The following is a 27,528-nucleotide window of genomic DNA, read 5'->3' as shown; positions in this document are numbered from 1 at the left end:
ATTGACATTCGACATTGACATTTGGAAAGAAAACTTTCGCGCCAAAATATAGAAGACAATAATTGCAATCTAGGCTTGGCAATAATTTTTTTAAATTATATATTTAACTTTAATGATATGAAGATGAAGATAATTTTCAAGATTTAAGCATCTTGAAAAGTAGGTAAATATTTCAATAAAATAAATTCTGCCCTTTTCTAAATATGTAAAAAAAAATTCGCAACAGTAATTTTTATTTTTTAATACTTATATTTTTTGAATTCACATCTGTTTATTTAAATTTCGATAACAATGGTATAAAGGAAGATTTTAACATATAACAAAGAAAAAAAGAACGTCTTAATTATTATTTATCTAACAAATAATACTTACATCAGATCAAATAATCTACAATTCTTAGGTAACACTTTCCTTTCAGTGTGGGGCTAAAAGGGGCTAAATAAAGTTTATTTTTATGAGTAAAATAAAGGATTTATTAAATTATCCACATTAATTTTTCTAAATAAAAATACTACTTATGTCAAATATGATAATTTAAAAAAAAATGTCGTGTGGTTTTATGAAACCACGGTAAAAGTGAAACTGTTCGAACGGTTCCGAACACTGCTTTGTGTAGCGCATGTCGCGTAATGGCGCAGTTTCATTAGTCGATAGGGCCCGCATGCGGGGTGCGAGAGATTTCTGGAACGCATGCCACAGGGCCAGCATTCGGGGAACCGTTTTCATTAGTCGATAGGGCCCGCATGCGGGGTGTAGTTAGAACCTCCATTTTCCAAGCTGTATATTGACCGATGAATTTCATTGGTCGATATCACGGTCGGTATTAAGCATGCGGGGAACTTGTTTTCATTGGTTGTTATCTCGCCTGCGGGGACTCCCCGTATGCTGTATACCGAACGAGTTAACGACTAATGAAACTGCGCCATGACGGTCGGCTGCCGAGTAGGTATACCTACTCGGCAGCCGCGATACACGCGACATGCGCTACACAGACCAAAAAGTTTGAGACGATGTAATAAAAGTTTCACTTTAAAAAAAATTTTTCTCATGAAGTTACAATAATATATTATGTATGTTGCCCCTTTTAGCTCCAGACAAAATAATTACAATAAACAATATAATATTTTTTATATTCTATAAATATACAAAATGGACAATTTCGTAATAAATAATGTTCTTTACTTTTCTACCATTAATTTCTGAGCAATTTAGCACATTTTAATGAAAGTAAAAAAGAGCGTGTGTGCCGAGCACACGTGTCAGAAGTGAAACCTCTTTGACAAGATTCAAAGATACCAAAATCATCGCCTTACTCTATGACGTGACGGTATTGCCATGACGCGACCTTGAAATTTTACTCTCAACGCGCGTAAAGAAGTTTCACTTCAAAAATAATTACGTGACGCATTTTAAGGGATCATAATTTTAATACTTGAGGCAGAAAGGTCCAATAGGGAATTTTTGTGTCCATTTTCTACATCTATAAACAAAATAAAATTTACAATAAATTGTACTATATACATAGGTAATTAATTTTTTAGTATCTACAATTCGAATCGATATATTTTTAATTTTTGGCGCCAAAATTAAGGCTCTTTTAAAACGTCAATACGGAACAAAATAAATAATTTTCTTTTTACGATTCTTAATTTTTTAGAAAATTTTAATTGTTAATTAAAATATTTTTTTTACATCATTTGAACATAACAGTGTGAAATAAATAGATATGATATTTATTACTTTTTTAGTTTTTTCACTTACCCTTATTTCATTGTAATTAATAGTCAAAGGTTGTCATGGCAACGGATAAATTAAGAAATAAAAACGTTGTGTTTATAAAATATACATTTTAACACAATTTTTACAATAAATTTCCCTTAATTTCTATACATATTTACAATAATATTTCTGTTTAGATGTGGCATTTGAAAAATATACTTTAACAAAAATTTAAAGCTGATTTTAAACAAGTTTAATTCGCATGTGTCAAAGTAATAACGGAAATGGAAGCTTATGCTTAGTTTTAAAAAAAATTCAAAATATTTCTACATTTTGGCCAATATAATAATTAATATTTGGAATAGGTCAAAGACCCTACAATTTAAGTCAGTTTGTAAACTGACTTGTAGTTTAAACTTTAACGAATTTTCTGTCAGTTCGACATCATTTCTGTCAGTTCGACAATCATTTCTGTCAATTCGAAAATCATTTCTATCAGTTCGACACAAATTTATGTCAGTTCGACACTAATTTCCGTCAGTTTGACACTAATTCCTGTCAGTTCGACAAAACCAATCATACTAAATTACACTTTAACCGTACACAATTAAAACTCAATTTACATTTATTCATCAGAATAATCACTATCCGAATGCTTCTTTCTCTTAACTTTCGGATGAACTTTGTACAAATGTTTTTTCAAATCTTTCAACTCGAAGTATTTAGACGGACACATGTTGCAGGGATATTTGAAATCCTCCGGGTTGCCATGGTAACGGAGTTCGTGTCTATCTCTTATAGCTTCAGACATGAACGACCTGTGGCATGTCGAACAGACGAACGGCTTGTTCGTGCTGTGTGACTGTAACATAAAAGTCAATCTATACTAATATTATAAAGTTGAAGTGTTTGTTTGTTTGTTTGAACACGCTAATCTCGGGAACTACTGGTCCAATTTGAAAAATTCTTTCGGTGTTAGATAGCTCATTTATCGAGGTAGGCTATAAGGCTATCTATATCATCACGCTAAGACCAACAGGAGCGGAGCAATGCGGGTGAAACCGAGGGGCACAACTGGTTTAATCAATACATTGATAAATATACATATAATATAAATATAAAAGAGAAGAACTTACCACTTTCAAATGCCTCTTTAAACTCGAGTTGGTCCCAAATCTCGTACTGCAAATATCACATTGGAATGGCTTTTCGTTTCTGTGCGTTCGCTCGTGCGCCTGTGAATTAAATATAATATTAATTATTATTTAATAATTTCAAATGTACCTTAAAAAATTAACAATACATAATTACATATTTATAGTAGAGCCATTTTAATAGGCAACATTTGACAGTACAACAAAATTCAACAACGTAACCTAGTAACGCCGATATAGTATTCAACAACGTAACAACGTTTATAATCAATTATGATTATAAATATGTATTTATAATAATAATGACCGATAAAAGTAATTTTAATATTTGATTTTACTGATAAACCATTCTTAATATAATAAACAATTTCTGATTTAAAGAACTGACGTCGGTACAATTTTGCGCAATTTTTTAAGCAGGTTACCTCTCTTCGAAGATAAAATTGATAGACATCAAATGTTGCCTATTAAATTGTCTCGACGTTGTATAAGGATGACCCCTGGCTCTTAAGACACAGAGTTCTTCTAGTTTAAGAGTCAGTGTACATATTTTTGTACAGTTTTATCATAAGTATTTTTGTTTTGGCAAAATAAAGATTTTATTTATCTTCTTAATATATATAAATCTTGTGTCACAATGTTTGTCCTCAATGGACTCCTAAACCACTTAACCGATTATAATAAAATTCGCACACCATGTGCAGTTCGATCCAACTTGAGAGATAGGTAAACATGTAGGTACCTACATGTTTAAACTATCCTATCTCTCAATTATTGGCGATTCATGGGCGAAGCCGGGGCGGACCGCTAGTTTATTTATATAGTTTAATATGCTACGGCCCGGCCTTAACAGCAAACTACACCGCCGCTAAACAGATATCTTTGCTAACCCATCCATTTACTGACCGCGGCACAAGTTGCTTACCCAAACAATTTTTATATAGATTTTTTTTTCAATTTTTTGAAGTGAAAAATTCTTTAGCGGCGTTGAGCACTTTTTCTGTAATGGGTATAAAATCTTAAACTCGCGTCAGGACACGTGACCTGATCGAAAAAGCGTAAGACGGATGGATATCAAACATGCTCAACGTTAATAATCAAGTTTTCACTTCTGCCGGCATTCCCGGAGTGCAATCCGTCTTTTTTATAGTATTATTTTTTTTTTCGTTTTTCCTACTCACCGCCAAACTGAAAGACTCGAAGTACCCCTTCCCACAGTACGTGCAACGGAACGTAGCGCCTCGCAGCATGCGCTCGTGCGTCTTCATATGTATGTTTAATAGTGTTGTGGAGCCGAACTTTTTAGGGCATTGAGAGCAGGCTTGCGTTTTTTCCTGAAAATGTACAAAAAAATATTATTATTAGTCATTGATTAGATATTGAAGTGAAACTACGCGCGTTGAGAGTAAAATTTGATGGTCGCGTCATGGCAATACCGTGACGTCAAAGCGACGCTTTTGGTATCTTTGAATCTTGCCAAAGAAGTTTCACTTCTGGCACGTGTGCTCGGCACACACGCTCTTTTTTTTCAAACTACCCACATATTTAAACACATGATAAGTACTTATGACAACCAAATTTCTATTTTTTCCCCAACTGCCAACATTCTTTTGTGACTCAAACTAAATTTTTCCGTTTTTTTTTTCATCTACCCCCAATTTTTTTTATTACCTTATGCGTATCCCGGTGTTTTGCAAGCGAATGCGCGTGTTTAAACCTCTTGGGGCACTCGGGGCAATGGAACCCGCTGTCTGTCCCGTCGTGTGTCGCCAAATGTGCCTTCATCGCCACCCACCCTAGTACGCTCTTGCCGCATATCTTACAGTTACGCGACCGTGTTGGGTGTACTCTGTAATTAAAAAAAATGTTTTTAAGTGTAATTCACATCAACTTGTAGGTACATTAAAATTCAGATAATCTTTTACATAATCTCTATCCTACTACTAATAGTATAAGTGCGAAAGTAACTCTGTCTGTCTGTTACGCTTTCCCGCTTAAACCTCTCAACAGATTTTGATGAAATTTGGCACAGACAATCTTTAGAAAGAACATAGGCTACCTTTTATCAAAACACCACGCGGGCGAAGCCGCAGGCGGAAGCTAGTCACTACATATTATAAAACAAAGTCGTTTTCTCTGTCCCTATGTCCCTTTGTATGCTTAAATCTTTAAAACAACGCAACGGATTTTGATGCGGTTTTTTTAATAGATAGATTGATTCAAGAGGAAGGTTTTAGTATATAATTTATTAAGTTCTAGACAAAGCGGGCGAAGCCGCGGGCGGAAAGCTAGTTATATAGATATAAAAAAACGTGTATTTAAGATTCACATCAACTTCTAGATACATTAAAATTGAGTAAACTGATACATAATTAGCTTTCGCTTCGCCCGCGTTTTCAAAGAAAAACTCGTGTATGTGTATGTATGTATGTTTTTTACTCATTCACGCAAATACTACTGAACCGATTAACATAAATTTAGAACACATAAAGAGCATAAGTTGGATTAACACATAGGATAAGTTTTATCCCGGAAATCCCACGGGAACGGGAACTATGCGGGTTTTTCTTTGAAAACGCGGGCGAAGCCGCGGGCGGAAGCTAGTAAATAAATAAAACTCACTTCTGTCTATGGTTTTTCAAACTACCATAAGTATTGAATGTTTTCTGACATAGCTTACAGCTATAATCCTCCGGTTCTTCAACTTTCTTCACTTCAGTCTGTTGTTTTTTCTCTAATATTCTGAAATCGAAATCAACATTGTTAATTATTTAGTTATTATACAGTATTTAATCCATACTAATATTATAAATGCGAAAGTAACTCTGTCTGTCTGTTACTCAATCACGCCTTAACTACTGAACCAATTTGCATGAAATTTGGTATAGAGATATTTTGATACCAGAGAAAGGACATAAGATAGATTTTATCCCGGAAATCCCACGGGAACGGGAACTATGGGGGTTTTTCTTTGACTGCGCGGGCGATGCCGCGGGTGGAAAGCTAGTTACTAATATTTTCGAAAAATATGTTTTAAATGGACAGGGATGCCATAAAAAATGGTACTTATGATTATTGAAAAACATAAAAACATTAGTCACATCAGTCAATACATATTGTATCAATAATATACAATGTTCAATTTTTTTTATCGCAATATTTTCCAACTACCCCCAAATTTTCATTTTACATAACATAGTTTCTGAGATTTACACACTCAAACAAACAAACTTTTCTTTATAACATACTGGCGGTCCGCCCCGGCTTCGCCCGTGGTACATAATATTTACGTTTTCTCTACATAAGAACCATCCTCGTACTTCAAGGAATATAATAAAAAAAGAATTATCTAAATTGGTTCAGCCGTTCTCGAGTTATGCGCTTACCAACACATTTAGCGATTCATTTTTATATATAAGATTATTTACCTGGCTTCCTTCTTCATCTGTCGTTTCACCTCCTTCTCCCTTTGCAACTCAAATCGTTTCTCGTTCGTTAAACCAAACGAATGCCACTTAGTGTGTATCAAGAATCGTTTTGGATTGTTAAAGAACAGACTGCAATAGGGACATTCGAAATAGGAGTCTGTTGTTCCTGAAAGAATATAAGGCAAAACTAGTAGATTACATATTTCAATGCATAGTTAATCTATGCTATATTTATTACTAGATGCGCTTCGCGGTTTCACCCGCGTGGAGTCGCTCCTGTTGGTCTTAGCGTAATTATAGCGATAGCCTTCCTCGATAAATGGGCTATCTAACACCGAAAGAATTTTTCAAAACCCAGTAGTTCCTGAGATTAGCGCGTTCAAACAAACAAACTCTTCAGCTTTAGATAGATAAATTATTAAATAGGTAGGCTAACCAACAAACATTTTACATTCCCAGTATTTCTTATACGAATTTTTACGATTAACAATTAGTTATTTATATTTTGTAAAACAAAAACAAAGAATCACTGTTTTATATGAAAATAATTTTAATTAATCAATAACTGTCTTACCACAAAAAACCTTAAGACAGGGTTTAACTTTAAGCGCGGGTTCTCTTTAATCTGATTTTGTCGTATTTCACATAGACAACTATTAGAGCGTATACGCACTATGCGGGTAGCCGCATTGCGGGTAGCCGTCCGGCTGACCGCAAGCACAATTATGTACGTAATATTCATTTCTATGCGCACAGCGATGCGGCTACCGCAGACCGCACAGTGCGCATAGAAATGAATATTACGTACATAATTGTGCTTGCGGTCAGCCGGACGGCTACCCGCAATGCGGCTACCCGCATAGTGCGTATACGCTCTTAAAGTGACAGATCCCTGGTTTAAAGTTAGACTGTGTTTAAATTGTTGTGGTAATACCATAAATAACCAACATACCATTCTTAATCAACTCTCTAGCGATATTCTGCCCAATTTCCGAGTCAAATATATTACAATTAAACACATCTTCACTTCTCACACCGAAACAGTCCCTTTGAAATGGATTTGTGTCCGTTTCTACATTTGGCATTGTTTCTCTTATAACATCAATAGTTTCAGGCTTCAGTTCGTTTTTTACACATTTTTTTGTACCAAATACTTTTCCGTTTTCACTCTGTTCCGTTTCATTTCTCTTTTCAATTATTGGATTATCTGTACATTTATTGTCTGTATTTAAAAAATTTGTTGGGTTGGACAGACTTGATTCCTCTGGCCTGTTCTGCCGAGAGTTAGTACTGTTTATTATGCTTATTTCTAGCATCCGTAAGGTCTTTTCCAAACTACGTTTTCGAGAATCCGAGTCCTTATAGGATTTCATACAGAAACCTTCACTGAATGTTAAATCGCTGTATTCTATTTTGTCACTGTCTTTATTTGTGTTAAGAATATTGTTGGTTTTGATACACACTGCGTCTTTACTTGGATTTAAAGGTACATCTTTGTTTCGCTGCAAAAAGTCCTTAAGAATAACATTGTCTGAATTAGATGTTTCATTTACATGTTTACTTTCGATATCACGTTTTTGACTTAATTTTACCGTCAGATCTAAATTATTATCCATATAGTGTTTAAAATTGTCTATATTTTTCATGTTCCTTGCACTATTTTCATTATAACTTCCCACTGTGTGTGTGTCTTGATTGTTGAATACGAAATTATGATTAAATTGTTGATAGTTGTGGATATGGCTTGTATCTGCATGTTTATATTTTTGTGTCACTTGCGGCACGTTAAGAAACGTTGTTTCTTTATGAAACTTTCTCTCAAATGGAATCCCATAGGGCCCGTTCTGTATGTTCAAATTCATCGGCATCACGTTGTTCTGCCAATGCATCGGATTTTGTGGCAAAAAGTTTTGCGGTAGACCGATCGTCTGGAAATTTGGATAGTGACTTATTCCCGCGTTCATATTTAATCCGTACGAATATTCTGGTATGTTAAAACCTGGGTTTATTGATTGCGTTAGTTGCTGTGTTATTTTGTTTTGATTATTTACATTATTTTGTAAGTTTATCTGTTCGGATGTCAAATTTGTTTGACCACTAACATCGTTCGGTCCGAATTGATTATTATGCAACATGTTTAAAGGCGCACGGTTTACGTGCTTTGTTTCGATTTCCCAGCTCTCACACTACTAGAAAACATAACTGAACAGAAATACACAAATAACATTTTGACATAATCACAAAAACACAAAATCTCAATAGAAAACGAGAGCTTTTGCTACAAAATTGTAGCCCGACCACAGATGACAGATTCCACAGAAAAAAACATCTGTTTTGACAGATCATTCATAAACAAAAGTTCAATGCAACCAAAGGGAGTATTCAGAGAGAAAGCTTGAAACTTATAAGCGCTTATCGGCGCTTGTCATGTTCATATATTTTCCTGCGCGGGTTGACAGCACTGACAGGAAAATATATGAACATGACAAGCGCCGATAAGCGCTTATAAGTTTCAAGCTTTCTTTCTGAATACGCCCAAAGAATGAAAGCAATGAATTCGAATGAAATTCAAATTAATCAATTAATCAAACCAACAAATTAATCAATTAATTAATAGTCTTTTAAATGTTTGTAACATCATTAATTAATATTATCATCATTATTGCGTCTATATATTATGTGAATTTATAATGATTAAGACTATAATTCTGTATTTCGTAAAGATTTCGTAGCATTTGTTGAGAAAATATATAATGAGGTATTGTTTATATTTACATATATAATAAGAATATGTTTATATTTACATATTATATAAAATAACTGCATTTATGTAAGTACCTAGCATGAAATAATATGATGAATAATTACGATTTTAGTCACATCGTCGAAGAACTTAGATCATTAAGAATGACCACAGCTCGGAGCAATTAACTAGCAATTAATTGAACAATAACGCACTAGTTTGGCCTTATTAGCTTATGGCAAAATGTCATGCGAAAAAAGAGGACACATATATGTCAGTTCGACGGTTTGAAATGACATGTATGTAGCCATTTCAATTTGTTTTGATCACCAGTCTGGTGATCATCGCTTGGTTATTTTAATTATTTGTTTTGAAGTGAAAAACGAGTGTTTTAGTTTAATTTTTATTTTATGAAAAGACAATTGACTAAAGATAACATGGCTTGTGTTGCTTACGACTGTAAAAGCCGTAGTAATGTGAAATCGGACGAAGATAGAAATTTGTCATTTCACAGGTTAGTGATTTTGATCAATTTTTGGCTAATTGTATTATAAATCAGTGAATTTACGTTATTTTCTAAATCATCTATGTTTTATCTACCCTTGATCATTGAAATGAAATCATAATTAGCTTATTTTTTGAGAGAAAATGCAAATTAATACTTCCATAGTGTTGTGCAGTTATCGATACTTGAGTAGTTACGAAGTACTTCATTGATAATGACTGCTTTAGGTTAGGAGAAAAAAAAAGGTATTTAAGTATGGATTTTATTGTTATTTGCAGGTTTCTGGCTTGAGAAAAATTAAAAGATGTTTGGGTTAAAGCTATAGCACAGGGAAAATTGGAAGCCTTCAAAACATTCTCGGCCTTGTTCAAATCATTTCGAATCAGACGGGAAGAAAAGTAAAGTGCTTTGCAGAGATGCTGTACCACAAGTTTAAGGTGGCATCTATTTTAAATAATAAATATTGTAATTTGGTAATTAAGTATCGAAATAAAATGTTGTAAAAATTTATTTTAAATTTTATTTGTTTTATTTGAAGCAATTTATTTTAAACTTTTACCAATTTTTTCCTGTGGGAATGAGTTATTTTCCCGCGGTAAATTGTAGCCTATATGTTATTCTGATGTTTAAACTATATAATTGTAAAGTTCCATAAAAACTCATTCAGTAGTTTTTACGTGAAAGAGTATCAAATGTCCAATCTTATATATTTTTGCTTTTATAATATTAGTAGGATACGATTATTGATTTGTAAAAAGATCAACCAGGTGGAAGTCAGATTCGCGCACGAAGGGTTCCGTACAATTCTATGAAAACAGGAAAAAATACGTACTTTTTTACGAAACCATAAAAATCAACCTAAACCGAAATACCTAATAATATTAATATTTTTTTTATAAATACCACTACCATACAATGCAAGGCAGTCAATACGCATCGTAAATGAATAATTCCAAATTAAACGAATCTTAAAATTTGGAATTACCTATCCATAATTCAAAATTAAACGAATCTAAAATTATCTTCAAGCAATTTTATAACTTAATTTTTTTATTAATCGATAGTTTAGTATTCGATAAAGTGGCAAGCACTACCTTTTTAGAACAAAAAGTGGCTACATGTGGATTTGAATGCCAAGCCGATAACAGTGTGTTGTCTCTTTCTATCGCATTAATTAGGGTATTTAATAAAAGAGAGCCACTATATAAGAAACGTTCAATTAATTGTTACTTCTCCAGGCTTGATAATTGCTCCGAGGACCACAGACTCACATCACCTCAGAGCAATAAACCTAGGTTTATTCCTCTGAGCACATCACAGAGTGCATTAATAGAATTTAGACTTTATTATGACAGACGAATGACGGCACTCAGCCGCAGTCGTCAATAACGTCATTCTTGCGGTCTGTCAATAAATTTTTTATTTTAAAACATTGTGTTTGTGATAAACTTGAATAGGTACTCTTTGCTTGAATATTAAAGTAGTGTGTAGTGTTTATACCTAAAATTGAAATATATTTCATAGCATTTATTATTTGTATGTAATTAGCAAATGGTTTAAATGTGATGGACTGATATTTCCAACAAGATTCGGTGTTATATTTAGAACTATGGCGCTTAGTGCATTAGCGGAAGAATATTTCAGTACACTCAATCCTATTGCAGCTAAAATTCATGAGGATATAGTTGAAACACGGAATTGCTATGAAAACATTTGGGACTCGCTTTCCGAAAAGGAAAAGGTCTGTATTTTTTTGTACCTTTGGTATGCGTATAATTAAAAATAACTATGTTTGTTATATTACAATTGTAAATACAGAGTTAAACATCGGTTTCACTTTATATAATCCATGAATTAAAATGTAAATCATATTAATATATAACGCCGCAAAATATGTACAAAAAATTTATAATGCGTAACTAACTATATGTTGCGTATTGGTTGTACTACGAATTCATTAATAATTATCGTTTCAGGCGGAAATTATAAACGAATCCATTATCAAACCGGATATTGCATTAAAATATGCATTGCTCGATACATTAGATTTCGATATCAACGATCCACCAGTTCACAAAGACGACTTGATGTCTTTCTTTTGCCGTGAACAAGGCTTGAAGGTAATACAAGATGAGAACGGTTCATATAGAGATGAATACTCCGCGCCGTTTCTATACCAAACGAAGAGTCAACTGAACTTATGTATTTTCGCGGAAAACCGCAAGAACAAAGACGTCCAGTGTTCTTCACCCCCTCCAGTCATGTCAGAACTCGCGTTATCCCATTCGAAAGTTGTAAACGAACTTAAAAACGCGTTAAAGTCTCACGATGTTTTAAAAAGCACGTATAAAGACTCGAATAGAGAGGTGGTGTCGCCTACAAGTTTTATCAGCAAATTTATGGGTAATTTTAAACAGAAAGATGAAGAACTAGAGTGTTTGGTGTCTACAGGACCAGCACAGATTGTAGCATCCTCAGATAATTTCTTCCGTACGAATTATAAGAGTCCGCAGAATGCGAAATACGAAAAGGACTATCGGAGCAGCGTTGTTAAGTCTAGTAGTGGTAAGTTTTCATTTACAGTTTGTTTGAATGTGCTAATCTCAGGAACTACTGGTCCGATTTGAAAAATCTTTCGGTGTTAGATAGCCCATTTATCGAGGAAGGCTATAAGCTATATATAGGAGTGATGCGGGTAAATCCACGGGGCACAGCTAGTTATTTATACAAACCACAGATTTCATTGCTAACTATAGATTTAAAAAATAGCCTATGTTACTGGGTAAAGATGTCTTTCTAGTGGCGAAATAATTAGTATTTGTGTCAAAACATTGCAAACATACATACAAAAATATAAATGTTTTCTCTTTATACATATTAGTTTATAAAACAAATTATATAATTAAAATTAAATCATTAGTTGGGTACATTAAGTACTTGATTTTAATATTAGAAGGTATTTAATATAAATTATACATTACATAATTGATAAAATCCTATCATAATATTGCATGCAAAAGTTTGTGTGGAGGGATGTTTCCTATATATAAGTATTTATTTAAAATTATATTATATGTATGTTTATCAGCCATCTGGTTTCCTTAAAGCAAGCAAAAGCTTAGTATAGGATCAGATCGTGCCGTGTGTGAAAATTGTCCTGAAAAAAATATTTGTATTTATTTATAACTAGCTTTCCGCCCGCGGCTTCGCCCGCTTTGTCTAAAACCTAATAAATTATATACCTTCCTCTTGAATCACTCTATCTATTACAAAAAACCGCATCAAAATCCGTTGCGTAGTTTTAAAGATACATAGGGACATAGGGACAGAAAAAGCGACTTTGTTTTATACTATGTAGTGATATTAGCATAACAAATCCTAGATCACTTGGTATAATCTTATAGCATGATGTCCCTATTGTTATTCTATGAATCACTCCTAATTAGAATGCAGTCATTGTCTAAACATTACTCAGTGTTAGATAAAGGATACATAATATTATTTGAATAAACATTATAGTCCGGGATACATCGCCCATTTTTGCAAGTGATTACTATCAAGCTAATTTTTCGTGAGTAGCTTTATTTTGATGAGATGCCCAATAATTTCATGTACGAAACTCTCGATTGTGGTAGCATACAGAGGTAACAAGGATAAAAATTTTTGATTTGACGGTTCTCAAATATTTATTACGCAATTTGTAGGACAATATGTCTGTTGAATTATATAAGTATTAAATAAGTGAAAATAAAAAAATCTGCTGGTTAGTAATCATTTATGATGACTTCGTTATCGATACACATTGGAAAGGGGGACTCTTTGATCAAACCATAGATTTTGTAGGACAAATATTTTTTCGAATAATTTAGATAATTATCTTGAGATTGAACAAAAAAAAAAACATTCAGTTAGTAATTAATATTTGAGAACCATCAAATCAGTAATTCTATCCTTGTTTCCTCTGGTAGCTACCACAATCGAGAGTTTCGTACATGAAATTATTGGGCATCTCATCAAAATAAAGCTACTCACGAAAAATTAGCTTGATAGTAATCACTTGCAAAAATGGGCGATGTATCCCGGACTATTAATTACATGATGACAGTTTGAAACAAGATTTCTTATCCTGCTAGTCTTTCTAATAATATAAATGTAAAGTTTGTGAGGATGTACATATATTGTATATATGTTTGTTACTCTATACCGGGTGTCCCACCGTCGGTATACTAAGCTCAAAGGAGGTTATAGTTTTGCATACGCTGAGTACGTAAAAAATACTTATAAAATTCCAGACGCATTTTTTTTTTCAAAAAGATGAATTCTTAAAACTATGTGTACACCCCTAACAAGCATTCCGCCCAATTTTGCCACCCGCACGTGAGCTATCGTTTAAGATTATGTTTTCATAGACAGAATGCTCACATTAGCGAAGCGGTATATATGCCGGCTGCGCGAAGCTAGAGAAGAAAACATGGATTTTAAGGAAAAATTTAGCAAAAACATTTTGACGTAATTTTGTTGTTTAAGTATTTTTTACGTGATCAGTGTATGCAAAACTACAAGTTCCTTCGCGCTTAGTAGGTAGACCAATAGTGGGACACCCTGTATATACTCTAGCACTGATGGGATTTTGATGATACTTGGCAGTGATTTATACCTATACATCAGAAAAGCATATAAGTTATTTACTTAATTGCTTGTGAGTTTGTGAGGGAGTGTTTGTCAGCTGGTAGACATATACTTGGACTTATGGTACTTAGCTCTTAAATGCTAAGATTAAATTATTTCTTTGCTCTCCTCAGTTTTACTGTGTCAAACTCACTGTGCTGCGGTTTATCATCCATGAGCAAAAATACGTATTTCCACTTAGTGTACATAATTTTAATAATTATAATATATAAATAAATATTATTTTCAGATCTATCGGAAGAAAACCGTGGCCTACTCTCCAGTCAGGCATCGTCTGGTACAGACTTTCATTCAACGGAAACCTTAACGGATTCAGCTTTGCCAAAGACGGGGTACGACTTTTTGGATAACTGGTAAAAAATAAAATAATAATAGAAATTAACACTATTTAAGTATGTTTTATCAACGTTTATATTTTAAACTTATAAGACTTCAATATTACATAAGTTTTTTTTTAGTTTGCATATGAACTAAACTCGAGAATGAAACAAGACTACGTTCTTTATATTCTTTTTTAACTTAAGTTTTTTTTATCTGTGGTCTTGATATGAAATAAAGTGAGAAATTAAAAAAAACGTTCGATCCCGAGATGGGAATCGAATTTGTTCTTTCTTTAAAAATTTCTCATTTATAGAATTTTGAACATATAAATAAATATTAAATGAAATAAGACTTGATATGAAATAAGTTTGAATCTGAACAAAGACTCGAAAAACGATTCGAAATGAGACTAGCTTTTTATATTTTACTTTAAAATAGGAGATTTTAAATTTAAGTGAATTTTATGTATACCTCACTTTATTATTATTTCGAACAATTTTTTGTAATACTTTTTTTTTTTGTTGAAAGCTGGTGCTTTTCATGTGTCATAATTTAATTCAAGTTCTGAGTGTTTTTAGTTATCTATGATAATGTGTGTGTTAGATTTTTTTATTGAAAAAATTGATTATAAAATTTATAGAAAAAGATGTTTAAAAATTTATATTTATTGATTATGGCTGGCCATTGAACATTTGCAGTCCTGTTTCTAATAGTGTAAATGAATTATTATATACCTAATTATTTATTTATCAAATTGTATACATTTGAATAATAATAAAATGAGTAACATCTATAAAATAGTTGCACTTTTAACATCAAAAATCGCGAAAATTATGAATGTGGGTAATATGTTGATTATTTTTTTATCTATTAAAGAATCATACGAATTTCTTGCCAATAGATTATAATCGAAAAAATTGTCTTTTATGACATGATAATTACTGTAAAAATAACACCTACCTATCCCCAATTTTTTTAATCTACCTTCATAAACATCCTCTGCTTATAAGTCCAATGTGTGTAATAATTGCTGTTTTAAAGAAATGTAACTTGTATGTAACAACACTTTCAATGATTATCATCAGAATCTCATAAATATAATATTACCATAGTATAAAGGGAACAAGTAGGCCGAATCCCGGCGTTTAGGGTTTTCACATGTGTTAGATAACCCATTTATCGGGGAAGGTTATATAATAAGGCTATCATATATATCATCACGCTAAGACCAACAAGAGCGGAGCAATGCGGGTGAAACCGCGGGGCACAGCTAGTTTTAATTAATTGTATAAACAAACACCGACCGCTCACAGCAATGGCGCGGCCCTCACGAGAACAGTCTCTGAGAAGGAACCGAGCGACACACTTCCACAGCCACAAACTTAACTGACCCGGTGACGGTATCATTGATGTCGATTTTAGTGCCGCTAAATAGTATTTCCCCGGATGCAAGGATAAAAATAATGTCATTGCCAATGGTGTAAATTAACATTAATAAGTAACTTTTTATTTATACAAAATATTCCGTATGAAAAGTCTGTGAAAATGTGACATTTCAAAAAGGGGGCACGTAGTTCCAGTATTTGCCACCGGGTCAGTTAAGTTTGTGGCACTGTACGTACAGTCACGAGCATAAATATATTACTATTGGCACATAAGCAAAAATATCTGTCACAATAACGAATTCAATAATATCTGATAGTACATGAACGGGGGGCATTACGAAGCCCTCCGCGTACATACAAACGGGCCAAACGGCGTTATGTACCTTTGTTCGAAAATAACCTACTTGTTCTTTTTTTTTTTATGTCAGAGCAAGCAAAGGGGCAGGTGGGCCACCTGATGGTAAGTGGTCACCACCGCCCATAAACACTTGCAACACTAGAAGTTTGCAGGTGCTTTGCCGGCCTTTTATGGACAAATAAGCTCTTTTCTTGAAGGCCCCAATGTCGTAGTTGTTCGGAAACACCGCAGGTGGCAAATCGTTCCACAGTTTCACCGTACGCGGAAGGAAGTTGCGGGTGAAGCGGACAGTGGTGGAGCGCCAACCATCCAGATGGTGCGGATGGAACAGATTTTTACGGCGTGTGGTCCGGTGGTGGAACTGTGCGGCTGGTAGTAGGTGGAACAATTCCTCAGAGCACTCCCCATAGTAGATTCTGTTCTGTTCTGTTCTCTTTATACTATGGTATTACAATAACTTTAATTATATTTATGCCTAATATGACATTATTCTTGAATAGAACTTACGTAGTAGTCATTTTCTGTCTATAGAGATGATATTATAGTATAAAATATAATAGCACAATCGCCAAATGAGCACTTTTGGATATGTTTATTTCATATTGATAACATTTTGAAATATGTTTATATTAGCTTAGTGCAATATAAATATATTTAACACGTAGATATTATCACATTTGAAATTATCTATATTAACCGACAGAGGGAGACAACACAGGTTTTTATAATTAGTATTATGTATGAGTGTAAAAGAGACAAGCATACTTTTGAAAGATAGTCTTAATTTGTAATAATTGAGACGGAAGATGTTCGATGCACGAGTGTGAAAGAGACAACTGTACTTTTGAATCTCAGTCTTCATTATTCATGATAATTATAATTGAGATAGAAAGTGTATTATGCGTTTGTGTAAAAGAGATAACTATATTTCTCACACAAAGTCTAGTTTATAAGTCTCTGGATAAAATTTGTATTATCTCTGGAGGCTATTCAGTATTCATATGTTTTATGTAAGTAATATTATGTTTTGGAATTTTTTATTGGGTTTTTACAAACATTCAGAATTAGGAATCTTTTGTTCCTCTTTATATTATTAGTAAAGATATTACTAGATAGAAATATTGTCAAAGAATGGACATTTTAGAGAAGCATCGAAGACCCAAAGAACACCTGAATATACAGGGTTACTTGTAAAACACCAGCAACCTCGCAGGACAAGATAGCTAACATCATAAGTAACAACATTTGTTCTACGACTTTTGATAATTTGTTAGATTTTATTTTCATACAAAAATAAATATTCATTTAATTTTCCGTTTGAATATTATAAACTCTACGCGCATCACAAAAATTACGTAAACAAGAAGGGAACGAGAGGCGGAAGGTAGGGGCGGAGCGTTTGAACTTGACCTATCTGCGACAGTCAGAGCATAGACTTACAAATGTTAGGAGAGTACAATAAAAGCTTAAAAAAATCATTAAAAATAATTTATTAAAGTGAAACTTTTATTACATCGTCTCAAACTGTTTGGTCTGTGTAGCGCATGTCGCGTGTATCGCGGCTGCCGAGTAGGTATACCTACTCGGCAGTCGACCGTCACGCGACATGCGCTACACAAAGCAGTGTTCGGAACCGTTCGAACAGTTTCACTTTTACCGTGGTTTCATAAAACCACACAACATTTTTGCGTTATGCCAATAGTCGTAGAACAAATGTTGTTAGCTATCTTGTCCTGCGAGGTTGCTGGTGTTTTACAAGTAACCCTGTATAGCTAATAACCCACTCCGACGGGCGCGGAGGTGTGGCTTGAAGGCATAGCATGCAATAGCTTTACCGCGGCAGTCCCCGAGTGACACACGTCTTTTTTATTGTATTTTAGTGTTAATTTTATGTGAATGAATATTTTACTGTAATCTGCTCTCATGTATGCATTTATCTTGTACGCTTATTTATTATTTCCTAATAAAGATATTTAATAAATTATTTTGTTTGTTTTTATTTACCTCCCATAATATAGGAAGTCAGATGGGAAATCTTTGGTATAATAGTTAAATTTGTTGATTCAAGAATATTTTGCTAGTTTCAAGTTCTTGTTAAAAGAAAAATCTGAATAACTTCAAAGAATGTTTGTGATAATGGGCAATAAAATTATTTATACAGGGTGTCCCACTATTGGTATACTAAGCGCGAAGGGACTTGTAGTTTTGCATATACTGATCACGTAAAAAATACTTAAACAACAAAATTACATCAAAAAATTTTTGCTAAATTTTTCCTGAAAATCCATGTTTTCTTCTCTAACTACGCGCAGCCGGCATATACCGCTTCGCTAATTTGAGCATTTTGTCTATGAAAACATAATCTTAAACGATAGTTCACAAGCTGGTAGCAAATATGGGCGGGTTGCTTGTTATGGGTGTACACATAAAGTTTTAATTATTCATCTAATTGAAAAAAAAATGCGTCTGGAATTTTATAAGTATTTTTTACGTACTTACCGTATGCAAAACTATAACCTCCTTTCAGCTTAGTATACCAACAGTGGGACACCCTGTATAATATACTTAACTATCGGTTAAAATCTATGCATTATAATAAAATCGTAAGAAAGTCAAAACTGTACATCGAATATTTTTTTTAAAACAATACTTGGGGCGTGATCTACAGCAGATACCGAAATATATAGCTTTTAGAATTTTTGTCTATTTGCCTGTATGTATGTCCGGACTAAACTCAAAAAGTACTGGATGGATTTACCTCAAATTTGCTACAGAGATACTTTGAGACCTGAGGAAGGACATAGGATAGGTTTTATCCCGGAAATCCCACGGGAACGGGAACTATGGAGGTTTTTCTTTGAGTAGCGGGCGAAGCCGCTGGCGGAAAGCTCACTAAGTTCACTGAAACAACCAAATACTCATACAAATATATAATTGATTACAAAATGAAACAACATAAAACAGTTAAGAAATTTTATTTCCCACTTTTGCTTACAGCAAAAATTACTATATCGTTTTTGATGCGATTAATATCCAGAGATAATCATGCCTTTTTCAACTTGCGCCGCTTTTTCTTTTCCAGTCAGCAGTTCGATTAGTGTTAGACCAAACCAGTAGGCAGTGCCTGGACCCTAGAAATAATAAAAAATAGATTTTAAATAACTTTGATAATTTGCTTTTGAAGTTTGAATTTGAAATATATGTATGAGTCTCCCTTAGTTAAGAATTTTTACATTTTTGACTATTACAAATGACACTTCATAACCAAAAAAAATATATACTGTCCGAATTGACAACCACCTCCTTTTTTGAAGTCGGTTAAAAAAGTGATTATAAAAGTGTAATCTTTTTCACAAGAATATTACAGTAACTAAAAAAATATTCATTATCCATTCCACTATCTTAACTGTATTATTAATTTTAAGACATACTAACAAAGCTTTTTTTAGAATTTATTGTTACTAACAAGAACTCCTGGTTGCTTCAATAAATAAATAAATTATCATTAATAATTATTGTTTACAAAAATAACAATCGCGTCTATGCTACAAAACTATTTTTTTTACCATCAAAAAACTCCAATAAAATAGGCAAAACCCCATTAAACTGGCAACACTCACCCTACTTGTCACAATGTTGCCATCCACAACCACCCTCTCTCCCTCCACATACGTATAATCGCTTGTAATTTTGTCCTTTGTAGTTGGGTATGAAGTTATATTCTTTCCTTTGGCAATACCGTGAGCTACAAACGCAGTAGGTGCTGAAAAAAATGTTTATTATTAAAAAAAAAGATGGTTCAATCCCGCCAAATTAATATAATTATTTCTATTAAATATAGAAAGAATATTATAAAGCTGAAGAGTTTGTTTGAACGCGCTAATCTCGGAAACTACTGGTCCGATTTGAAAAATTCTTTCGGTGTTAGATAGCCCATTTATCGAGGAAGGCTATAGGCTATATATCATCACGCTAATACCAACAGGAGCGGAGCGGGTAAAACCGTGGAGCACATGTAGTATAAAATAATTGAAGTATGTTATATTTTGAGGTAAAATTAAAAACATCACTTGTAAAAATATAAGATTTCTTCTACAGTGTCTGGAAATAAATGAAAAAGCTAGATAGACTTTCCTTTGTAAATTTTAAATTTTCTTTTAGTTATTATTATCTAAATAATATAATATTTATACAATATAAATATATGGATGATAGGTTAAATTAAGATAAAGATTAACTAACCAGCGCAAATAGCAGCAACAATTTTGCCAGACTTTTCGTGTTCCTTCAACAGACTGCCGACAACATCAGACTTCGAGAGTCGATCAGACCCTTCCAGACCGCCGGGCAGAATTACCTGAAAATCCATTCTAATATTATAAATGCGAAAGTAACTCTTGTCTGTCTGTCTGTTACTCAATCACGCCTAAACTACTGAACCAATTTGCATGAAATTTGGTATGGAGATATTTTGATACCCGAGAAAGGACATAGGCTACCTTTTATTGCGAAATATGTACCACGGGCGAAGCCGGGGCGGACCTCTAGTCAATATAAAATATATAATAAAAAGCTGTTATTAATCCTACTAGAATTAAAAAATATTTTAATAAACTTATATCAATAATATGGATCCTACTTCACTACATAGTATAAAACAAAGTCGCTTTCTCCATCCCTATGTCCCTATGTATGCTTAGGGTGCACTCACACACATCAGTCACCGTCACGGCACGTCAACGGACAGGATTAAAAAAAAATATGTATCAATAGTTCTAGTATGACTCTGTTCCCACACGACAGTCGCCGGCACGAAATCTATCAGTGACGTCACCGGTCAGGCACGTTAAATAATCTTTCCATACATGTATCATACTTTTATCCCCACTCACCCGGTGCCGTCACGTCTCAGTTCAGTCAGCGTCGTGCTACCGTCAATAATTGCTACATGTTCTCTAGCGTGACACACGTCTAATCACTGACTAACCTGATGTATGTGTTCAATGATTCAGTCAAACCGGCGACGTGACTGACGGACAACATGACGGTGACTGGTGTTTGTACTGAAAGATTGGTGTATGGAAAGATTATTTGACGTGCCTGACCGGTGACGTCACTGATAGATTTCGTGCCGGCGACTGTCGTGTGGGAACAGAGTCATACTAGAACTATTGATACATATTTTTTTTTAATCCTGTCCGGTGACGTGCCGTGACGGTGACTGATGTGTGTGAGTGCACCCTAAATCGGATTCAGAACGGATTTTGATGCGGTTTTTTTTAATTGATAAAGTGATTAAAGAGGAAGGTTTTAGTATTTTATGCGGTTTGTGTCAAAGCGGGCGCAGCCGCGGGCCGTAAGCTAGTATATTATACATGTGAAAGTTTGTAAGAATGTATGGAAGAATGGATGTGTGTTGCTTTTTCATACAAAAATAGCTGATTTTCATGAAAAATGTATGTGATAATTTATAGTGTGGGTTAGCACATATGCAACTTTTTATTAGTACACAAATCAATAAATCTTTTTCATTTACTCTTACTTAGGGACTTTGTTTACTTTTATTACTGACATGATTTAAAAAGCAACTGGAGTTTCTTGCCGGTTCTTCTCCAAAGATACTGCTTTCCGAATCGGTGGTAAATGTTAAAAATATGTAATGACCATAGAAATCTAAATAACAAGACACATAGAAGTGCTATAATGTCATAATTGATATGAAAACCGCTGTCGCCAAAATCAACACATTTAAACCGATAGCCAAACAGTACACACAAGTAAACTATGCCTTTTATTGGACAGCTTGATTTTAGTGAAAACTAACTTAAATATTAAATTAAGCTTTTTAATATGTATCCTAACGCACGAATTTACGGTTTATTTTAGAATAACATCCCTAAGTATAAGTAGACGTTTTGTTTCTTTTTGTTCCAATACGAAAAAATTCGGCTTTTCTACAACAGAAGTTGTCAATTTTCAATAACAACTTTGAACTTTCAACTTTGAACATAAACTCATAGAAATAAGGTTGAAATTTGTGTTAAACGTGATAATAAGTATGGTAGACTGTGTCATTCATTGTTATTTCGATTACTATGGTGACACTCGTTATACTTGTAAATATTCTATAATTTTAAGGAAAAACGGCATTATTTCTAAAAAAGAAATATTTACCGATGAAATATTATTCCTTTATTAGTATAATTACAACTTGTGGAAGAATTTCCGCAGTGGGATATGCTGAAACTAGTGTCTTGTTATTTAGATTTCTATGGTAATGACATTAATATTAAGGTGGACCTCAACGGCCGGTGCAGCCTGAAAATCAGCGCTGTTCTTGTGCAGCATTTTCCTGAGGCTGTAATCGTTTGCTAATCTTAAGATAAATTTTGTGATGTTGTTGGGTGTGTTTTTTGCAATAAATTTATTTTCTTTCTTTCAAAAGTGCTTCTAGAAGAAGTCTAATTGAATAAATAAATGTTTGAGTTTGAGTTTATTAAATGTTTGAGTGGCAAAATAGAAGTACATAACAACTTACAGCATCAAACTGCGGTGATTCAGCCAACGCATCAGCAAGCGATTTATCTGGTACCAATGTGACTTGCCGAGAGCACAACACTGGGGACGCGCCGTCTAAACCAGCCAGCGTTACTGTTACCTGAAAAATGTGTATTATAACTTAATATACGTATATGTTATATGGTCTAAGATCCGAATATAGGTCGACCTTCACCGGCGTGATAATAGAATGAGACCAATTTTATAATAAATGTAGTCTATTAAAAAATCTATTAAAGATGGATTGACTGAAAAGATCTTAGACCCGAAGCTCGGGCACTCTTAGCTTGGACTGGTCAAACCTCAGGTCTGGCATAATGACTTTGTCAAAGCCCAAATAAATGTAATATTTCAGTCTTTTACTAAACAATTTTCGTCAGTAGTTGTCTAGCAGAGGTGTCTTATGTCGTGCGATGCCTATGTTGCATTTGCCTACGTCCAAGACGTCTGCTGACTTCAAAGGGTGAAATTCAAATGTATTTCGAGGATTGCCTGATGACTTGCCAAACCTAATATAAACCAGTCCTTCTGTGAAGAGATTGTGTTTAGGGGTTTGACTATAACATATATAATTAGCTCTAAATTATAAGTACTGAACCACTACTTTTCTCATCTTCTAGTGGTGTTTTATGAATGCAAGGGATATATTTAAAAAAATAAACATTACTCTCTTGCAAATAACACTTGTAAGTTGTACATTAAAATCCTATAAAATAATAATAAATTGATTGAATGCTGAAGTAATGTCTGCAAGATAATAATTATAGTTTTTAGCTTTCATAAGCGTCTGTTCAAAACCTAAATATGTACTACCATAATTATTTTTAAAGACACTATTCCTGTTTAAATGAGTGGGAGAAAAAAAGACGTGTGGCACTCGGAGACTGCCTCGGTAAAGCTATTGCATAGCATAAAAAGTATCACCGCTTTGGTGGTCAGAGTGGGGGGTGTTAGGTTATTTCGTTACGGAATTTTTACATTCGGTCGCTGCGCTCAAGGCCCGAGATAGAAGCTATGCAATAGCTTAATAAAAAGCCAAAAACTAATAATTTACTTACACCCCCTCGTCTGAGCATATCAACTGTGATAACAGTTTCCATTTCTTCGGCACCCTGAGCCAGAATGACCAAAGCAGTTTTCGACATCTTTGATGAAGTTAGGCTCCTAGAAATTTTACAGTTTTCGTCAAGTATAATTGTATTTACAATAATTATTGGATAAGATATATAAAGTAAATTTTAAGATACTACAGATCAAGACGTGCTTATTATAATATCAACAATATATTTACTTCACGTATTTGGACTCGTAAAACTTAAAATTAGTTACAGTCGAAAGCAGATTCTACCGGCCGGGAAGTGACCTATCTCCTAATCTTCACATATAACTTCGTTTGTAAGTATTACTAAATATAAAGATACTGCTCTTTCATAATAACTTATTTTCATTCCCAATTGACACATTTTCATGATTATTGGTCTGAGTTGATAATATACAGACAAGAATAAAAAAATCTAAAGGAAGCAAAACCGTTGCGATTAATGAAAAGACAAAACTATTTACCTGATTTGCAAAGGCTTATTCAATGGATATGAATTTGTAAATAACTGCTGGTATTTCTAATAAATATTTCGAACTCAAATAACTTATTCGCCGCACTGCAAAAATAATCATTAATTTTGATTTTTTAATTTTTGACACTTGCTTTGACAAATCACAAATCAAAAAATTGCGGAATGTCGAGAATTTTCTTTGGACCGTAGAGTGAGAATGAACTATAGAGACGACATCGGCGTATACCCGAACGAGATGGCGAATCCTTACGTCAATGTTGCCAACTATTACAAAAACTTTTTATCCGAAAAACTGGCAAAATATCTATAAATGTTTGGGTATTTTTTTGTAAGATAGGTTTATGAAGAAAAAGACAGATTTGAAAAGATTTTGTTATTTATTAACTTAACTAGCGACCCGCCCCGGCTTCGCACGGGTACAATGCTGATACTAAATAGTAAATACACTACAGAAAAACTGTGAACGTTGTATATAAAAACATAGCGGCCCGCTCCGGCTTCGCACGGGTATTAAATATATAGCCGGGCAATATAATATTAACTTTTGAAATTAACAAAGTAATATTGTTCAACATGATTTTTTATTAACTTTTGAAACATAAAAGTAATATTATAGAACAATGAAATCAATTTCAAACGGAAGAGAATATAGGTAACAAAAATTAGAGGAAAAGTTATTTACGATCGATCTGAGATCGGGATTAAAAAAAACTATAACTGTGGAATAAAGTTTAATGGTAAAGTTGTAGGTATTTAAAATATTTATTACAACTTTTGCTTTTACACTTCTCGCAATTAACCACAAATATCGAAATATCCCAGTTCATATATTAAAGTGAAACTTTTATTACATCGTCTCAAACTTTTTGGTCTATGTAGCGCATGTCGCATGTATCGCGGCTGCCGAGTAGGTATACCTACTCGGCAGCCGACCGACACGCGACATGCGCTACACAAAGCAGTGTTCGGAACCGTTCGAACAGTTTCACTTTTACCGTGGTTTCATAAAACCACACAACATTTTTTTTTATAAAAAAACAAGGCTAAAGTTTAGATATCATTTCAATCAATGGTAAATAATAATAGAAAATACAGTAAAATTAGGACAAAAAAGGTCAAGTGCGAGTCGGACTCGCGCACCGAGGGCTTCGAACAAACTTAGGTAATTGTTTTATTATGTTGTATCTTTAAATGTTGCTTGTAGCAATTTTTTCTTTGTCTGTGCTATAGGACGTGGGGAGTACCTTGTAGGTTGTGATTCCCTTGCAAGTAGTTGCTAGTTCCAGAATATGCGGTTTTAATTGCTATTTCTTCTGATTCAAATTCAAATTGAATTTGAATCAGAAGACAGAATAATATGTTATAAAACAGATACGGGAATAATTACGAAAGACAAAAATTTTTTATTACATTATATAAAAAAAAAATATTTTTATTTTTAACTTATAACCCCTTTACTCATGAACGCAAATATTGTAATGTATTCAATTGATATACACATCAAAAACTTAGCTTTATAGTCATAAGTGTATTTCTCTCACGCATTACTTGTCATTTTAGTGCCTATTTATAATAAAAAAGTACTGGGAATAGTTCAAATTAAAAGCAAATTAAACGAAATACATTTATTTGAAAATGAACAGCAAAATGACGGTAGAAATAAATGGGTAGAGGTTCCGCGATAATGTGCGCGCGAGTAGCAGACGAAAGCGCGCCGCACCGCGGTGAGGAAGGCGCGGGGGGTGGCCTTCCGGATTTTACTCCAACACGGCCTCTCCTGACGGGGCAGCGTCCTCGCTGCCTTCAGTGGCAGCTGCAGCTCGTGTGGAAGGGCCAGCTTCGCAGTCTTCAGCGTTATGATGTGCATCGTAACCTGGAATATACAAAAAAACCGACATTGAAAAAAAAATTCTTAAACCAATGCAAATGAGGAAAACTGAACCGGAAAACCGAACCGTGTAACAAACTTTACACAAACATTAACATTTAATATTAAAAAAAACATTTCACGATTTTGGGGAAAATTTTACCCTGTACTGGTATCCCTCATGTTAATCACATGATTATACCATAAATTTGAAACTACGTAAAAACAAATGGCGTCCTGAACAACAAGAACACTTCGTAATTTAGTCGGATAACACAAAAAAATGTTTACGTCTATTTCGATGAAAATATTATATATTTGTAGATAATTTCACATTAGAGTTAATGAAAATGTATCAACTATATCCAGTTCTATAAAACAATATACTTCAAATAAGTTTACTTACGTGTGAAAGGTAATATTTGGTAATCTTCGTTCCGGCCGATTTTTACAACCAATCACACTACAACGCACCATATTTTCACTTAAAGTCGGATTAAAACAGATCACTGTCAATGTTTATTAAACTTTGAAGTCACATAACGGCGAGAAAAAACAGAAAACTAGCAAAACAATGGACTGTAGCCGCTTGTTTGGGACAAACTGCCTTTGTCCCCAACAAAAGAAATCGCATAACATGAGAGAAACAAAAAGCAATGTTTCTGTCTCGCTTGCTCTTAGCTTTATAGTCATAAGTGTATTTCTCTCACGCATTACTTGTCATTTTAGTGCCTCCTCTATGGTTCATTCTCACTCTACGCTTTGGACAATGTCGATTGTAGGTCGACTATAAATATGAATTCAAAATCTTTTCAAAATGAAGTTATTTAATTATGAACTATGAATAATGTATGACTAATTATTGTTCATAGAAGTTTTGTAATTTTTAAATAAATATTGTCTATTTAAACGTGTTTCTATGAATTCTGTGATAGCAACCCTGAATCACAGAGCAAGACTCTAGATTATTATTTCTCTATCCAGAGGGCAAAGAGTATAATGTATAATAGGGCAGAGGGCCAGAGGGAAGACCCACCGAAGATCTTATGATTAAGAGTAATCTTCGGTAATCTTATAGGGCGTATTCAGAAAGAAAGCTTGAAACTTATAAGCGCTTATCGGCGCTTGTCATGTTCATATATTTTCCTGTCAGTGCTGGTAACCCGCGCAGGAAAATATATGAACATGACAAGCGCCGATAAGCGCTTATAAGTTTCAAGCTTTCTT

At 33.8% G+C, this 27,528-nt stretch overlaps 3 protein-coding genes and 1 long non-coding RNA gene across 4 annotated transcripts; 1 reads left to right on the top strand and 3 right to left on the bottom strand.

Annotated features, from left to right (window-relative positions):
- Nucleotides 1–972: 972 nt before the first annotated feature.
- Nucleotides 973–8,621, bottom strand: LOC149475499 (uncharacterized). The gene is made up of 7 exons (XM_089713374.1): nucleotides 7,254–8,621; nucleotides 6,302–6,467; nucleotides 5,496–5,615; nucleotides 4,545–4,722; nucleotides 4,055–4,207; nucleotides 2,856–2,954; nucleotides 973–2,581 (listed from the first exon to the last, which is right to left on the bottom strand). Exons 1-7 carry the CDS (start codon nucleotides 8,434–8,436, stop codon nucleotides 2,345–2,347), a joined length of 2,136 nt encoding a protein of 711 aa, XP_089569500.1. The 5' UTR covers nucleotides 8,437–8,621; the 3' UTR covers nucleotides 973–2,344.
- Nucleotides 8,622–10,918: 2,297 nt separating this feature from the next.
- Nucleotides 10,919–18,286, top strand: LOC149475498 (uncharacterized). Its single transcript, XM_089713277.1, has 3 exons — nucleotides 10,919–11,290; nucleotides 11,526–12,114; nucleotides 14,468–18,286. The coding sequence occupies exons 1-3, from the start codon at nucleotides 11,159–11,161 to the stop codon at nucleotides 14,593–14,595; spliced, it is 849 nt and encodes a 282-aa protein (XP_089569403.1). The 5' UTR covers nucleotides 10,919–11,158; the 3' UTR covers nucleotides 14,596–18,286.
- Nucleotides 18,287–19,261: 975 nt separating this feature from the next.
- Nucleotides 19,262–24,593, bottom strand: LOC149475497 (protein dj-1beta-like). The gene is made up of 6 exons (XM_089713491.1): nucleotides 24,424–24,593; nucleotides 23,919–24,024; nucleotides 22,841–22,960; nucleotides 20,545–20,659; nucleotides 19,923–20,065; nucleotides 19,262–19,433 (listed from the first exon to the last, which is right to left on the bottom strand). The coding sequence occupies exons 2-6, from the start codon at nucleotides 24,003–24,005 to the stop codon at nucleotides 19,329–19,331; spliced, it is 570 nt and encodes a 189-aa protein (XP_089569617.1). The 5' UTR covers nucleotides 24,006–24,024; nucleotides 24,424–24,593; the 3' UTR covers nucleotides 19,262–19,328.
- Nucleotides 24,594–25,376: 783 nt separating this feature from the next.
- Nucleotides 25,377–27,065, bottom strand: LOC149475496 (uncharacterized). The gene is made up of 2 exons (XR_016318083.1): nucleotides 26,708–27,065; nucleotides 25,377–26,307 (listed from the first exon to the last, which is right to left on the bottom strand). It is a non-coding gene; the product is annotated as an uncharacterized LOC149475496 (long non-coding RNA).
- Nucleotides 27,066–27,528: the final 463 nt, after the last annotated feature.

Source organism: Colias philodice, chromosome 30 (assembly GCF_061535455.1).
Source record: "Colias philodice isolate Cphi_HAF_F1 chromosome 30, ilColPhil1 Martin Lab GWU primary, whole genome shotgun sequence".
In the NCBI taxonomy this organism is placed as follows: domain Eukaryota; kingdom Metazoa; phylum Arthropoda; class Insecta; order Lepidoptera; family Pieridae; genus Colias; species Colias philodice.
The sequence above is the reverse complement of the archived record's forward strand: the minus strand, read 5'-3'. Positions and strand labels throughout refer to the sequence as shown.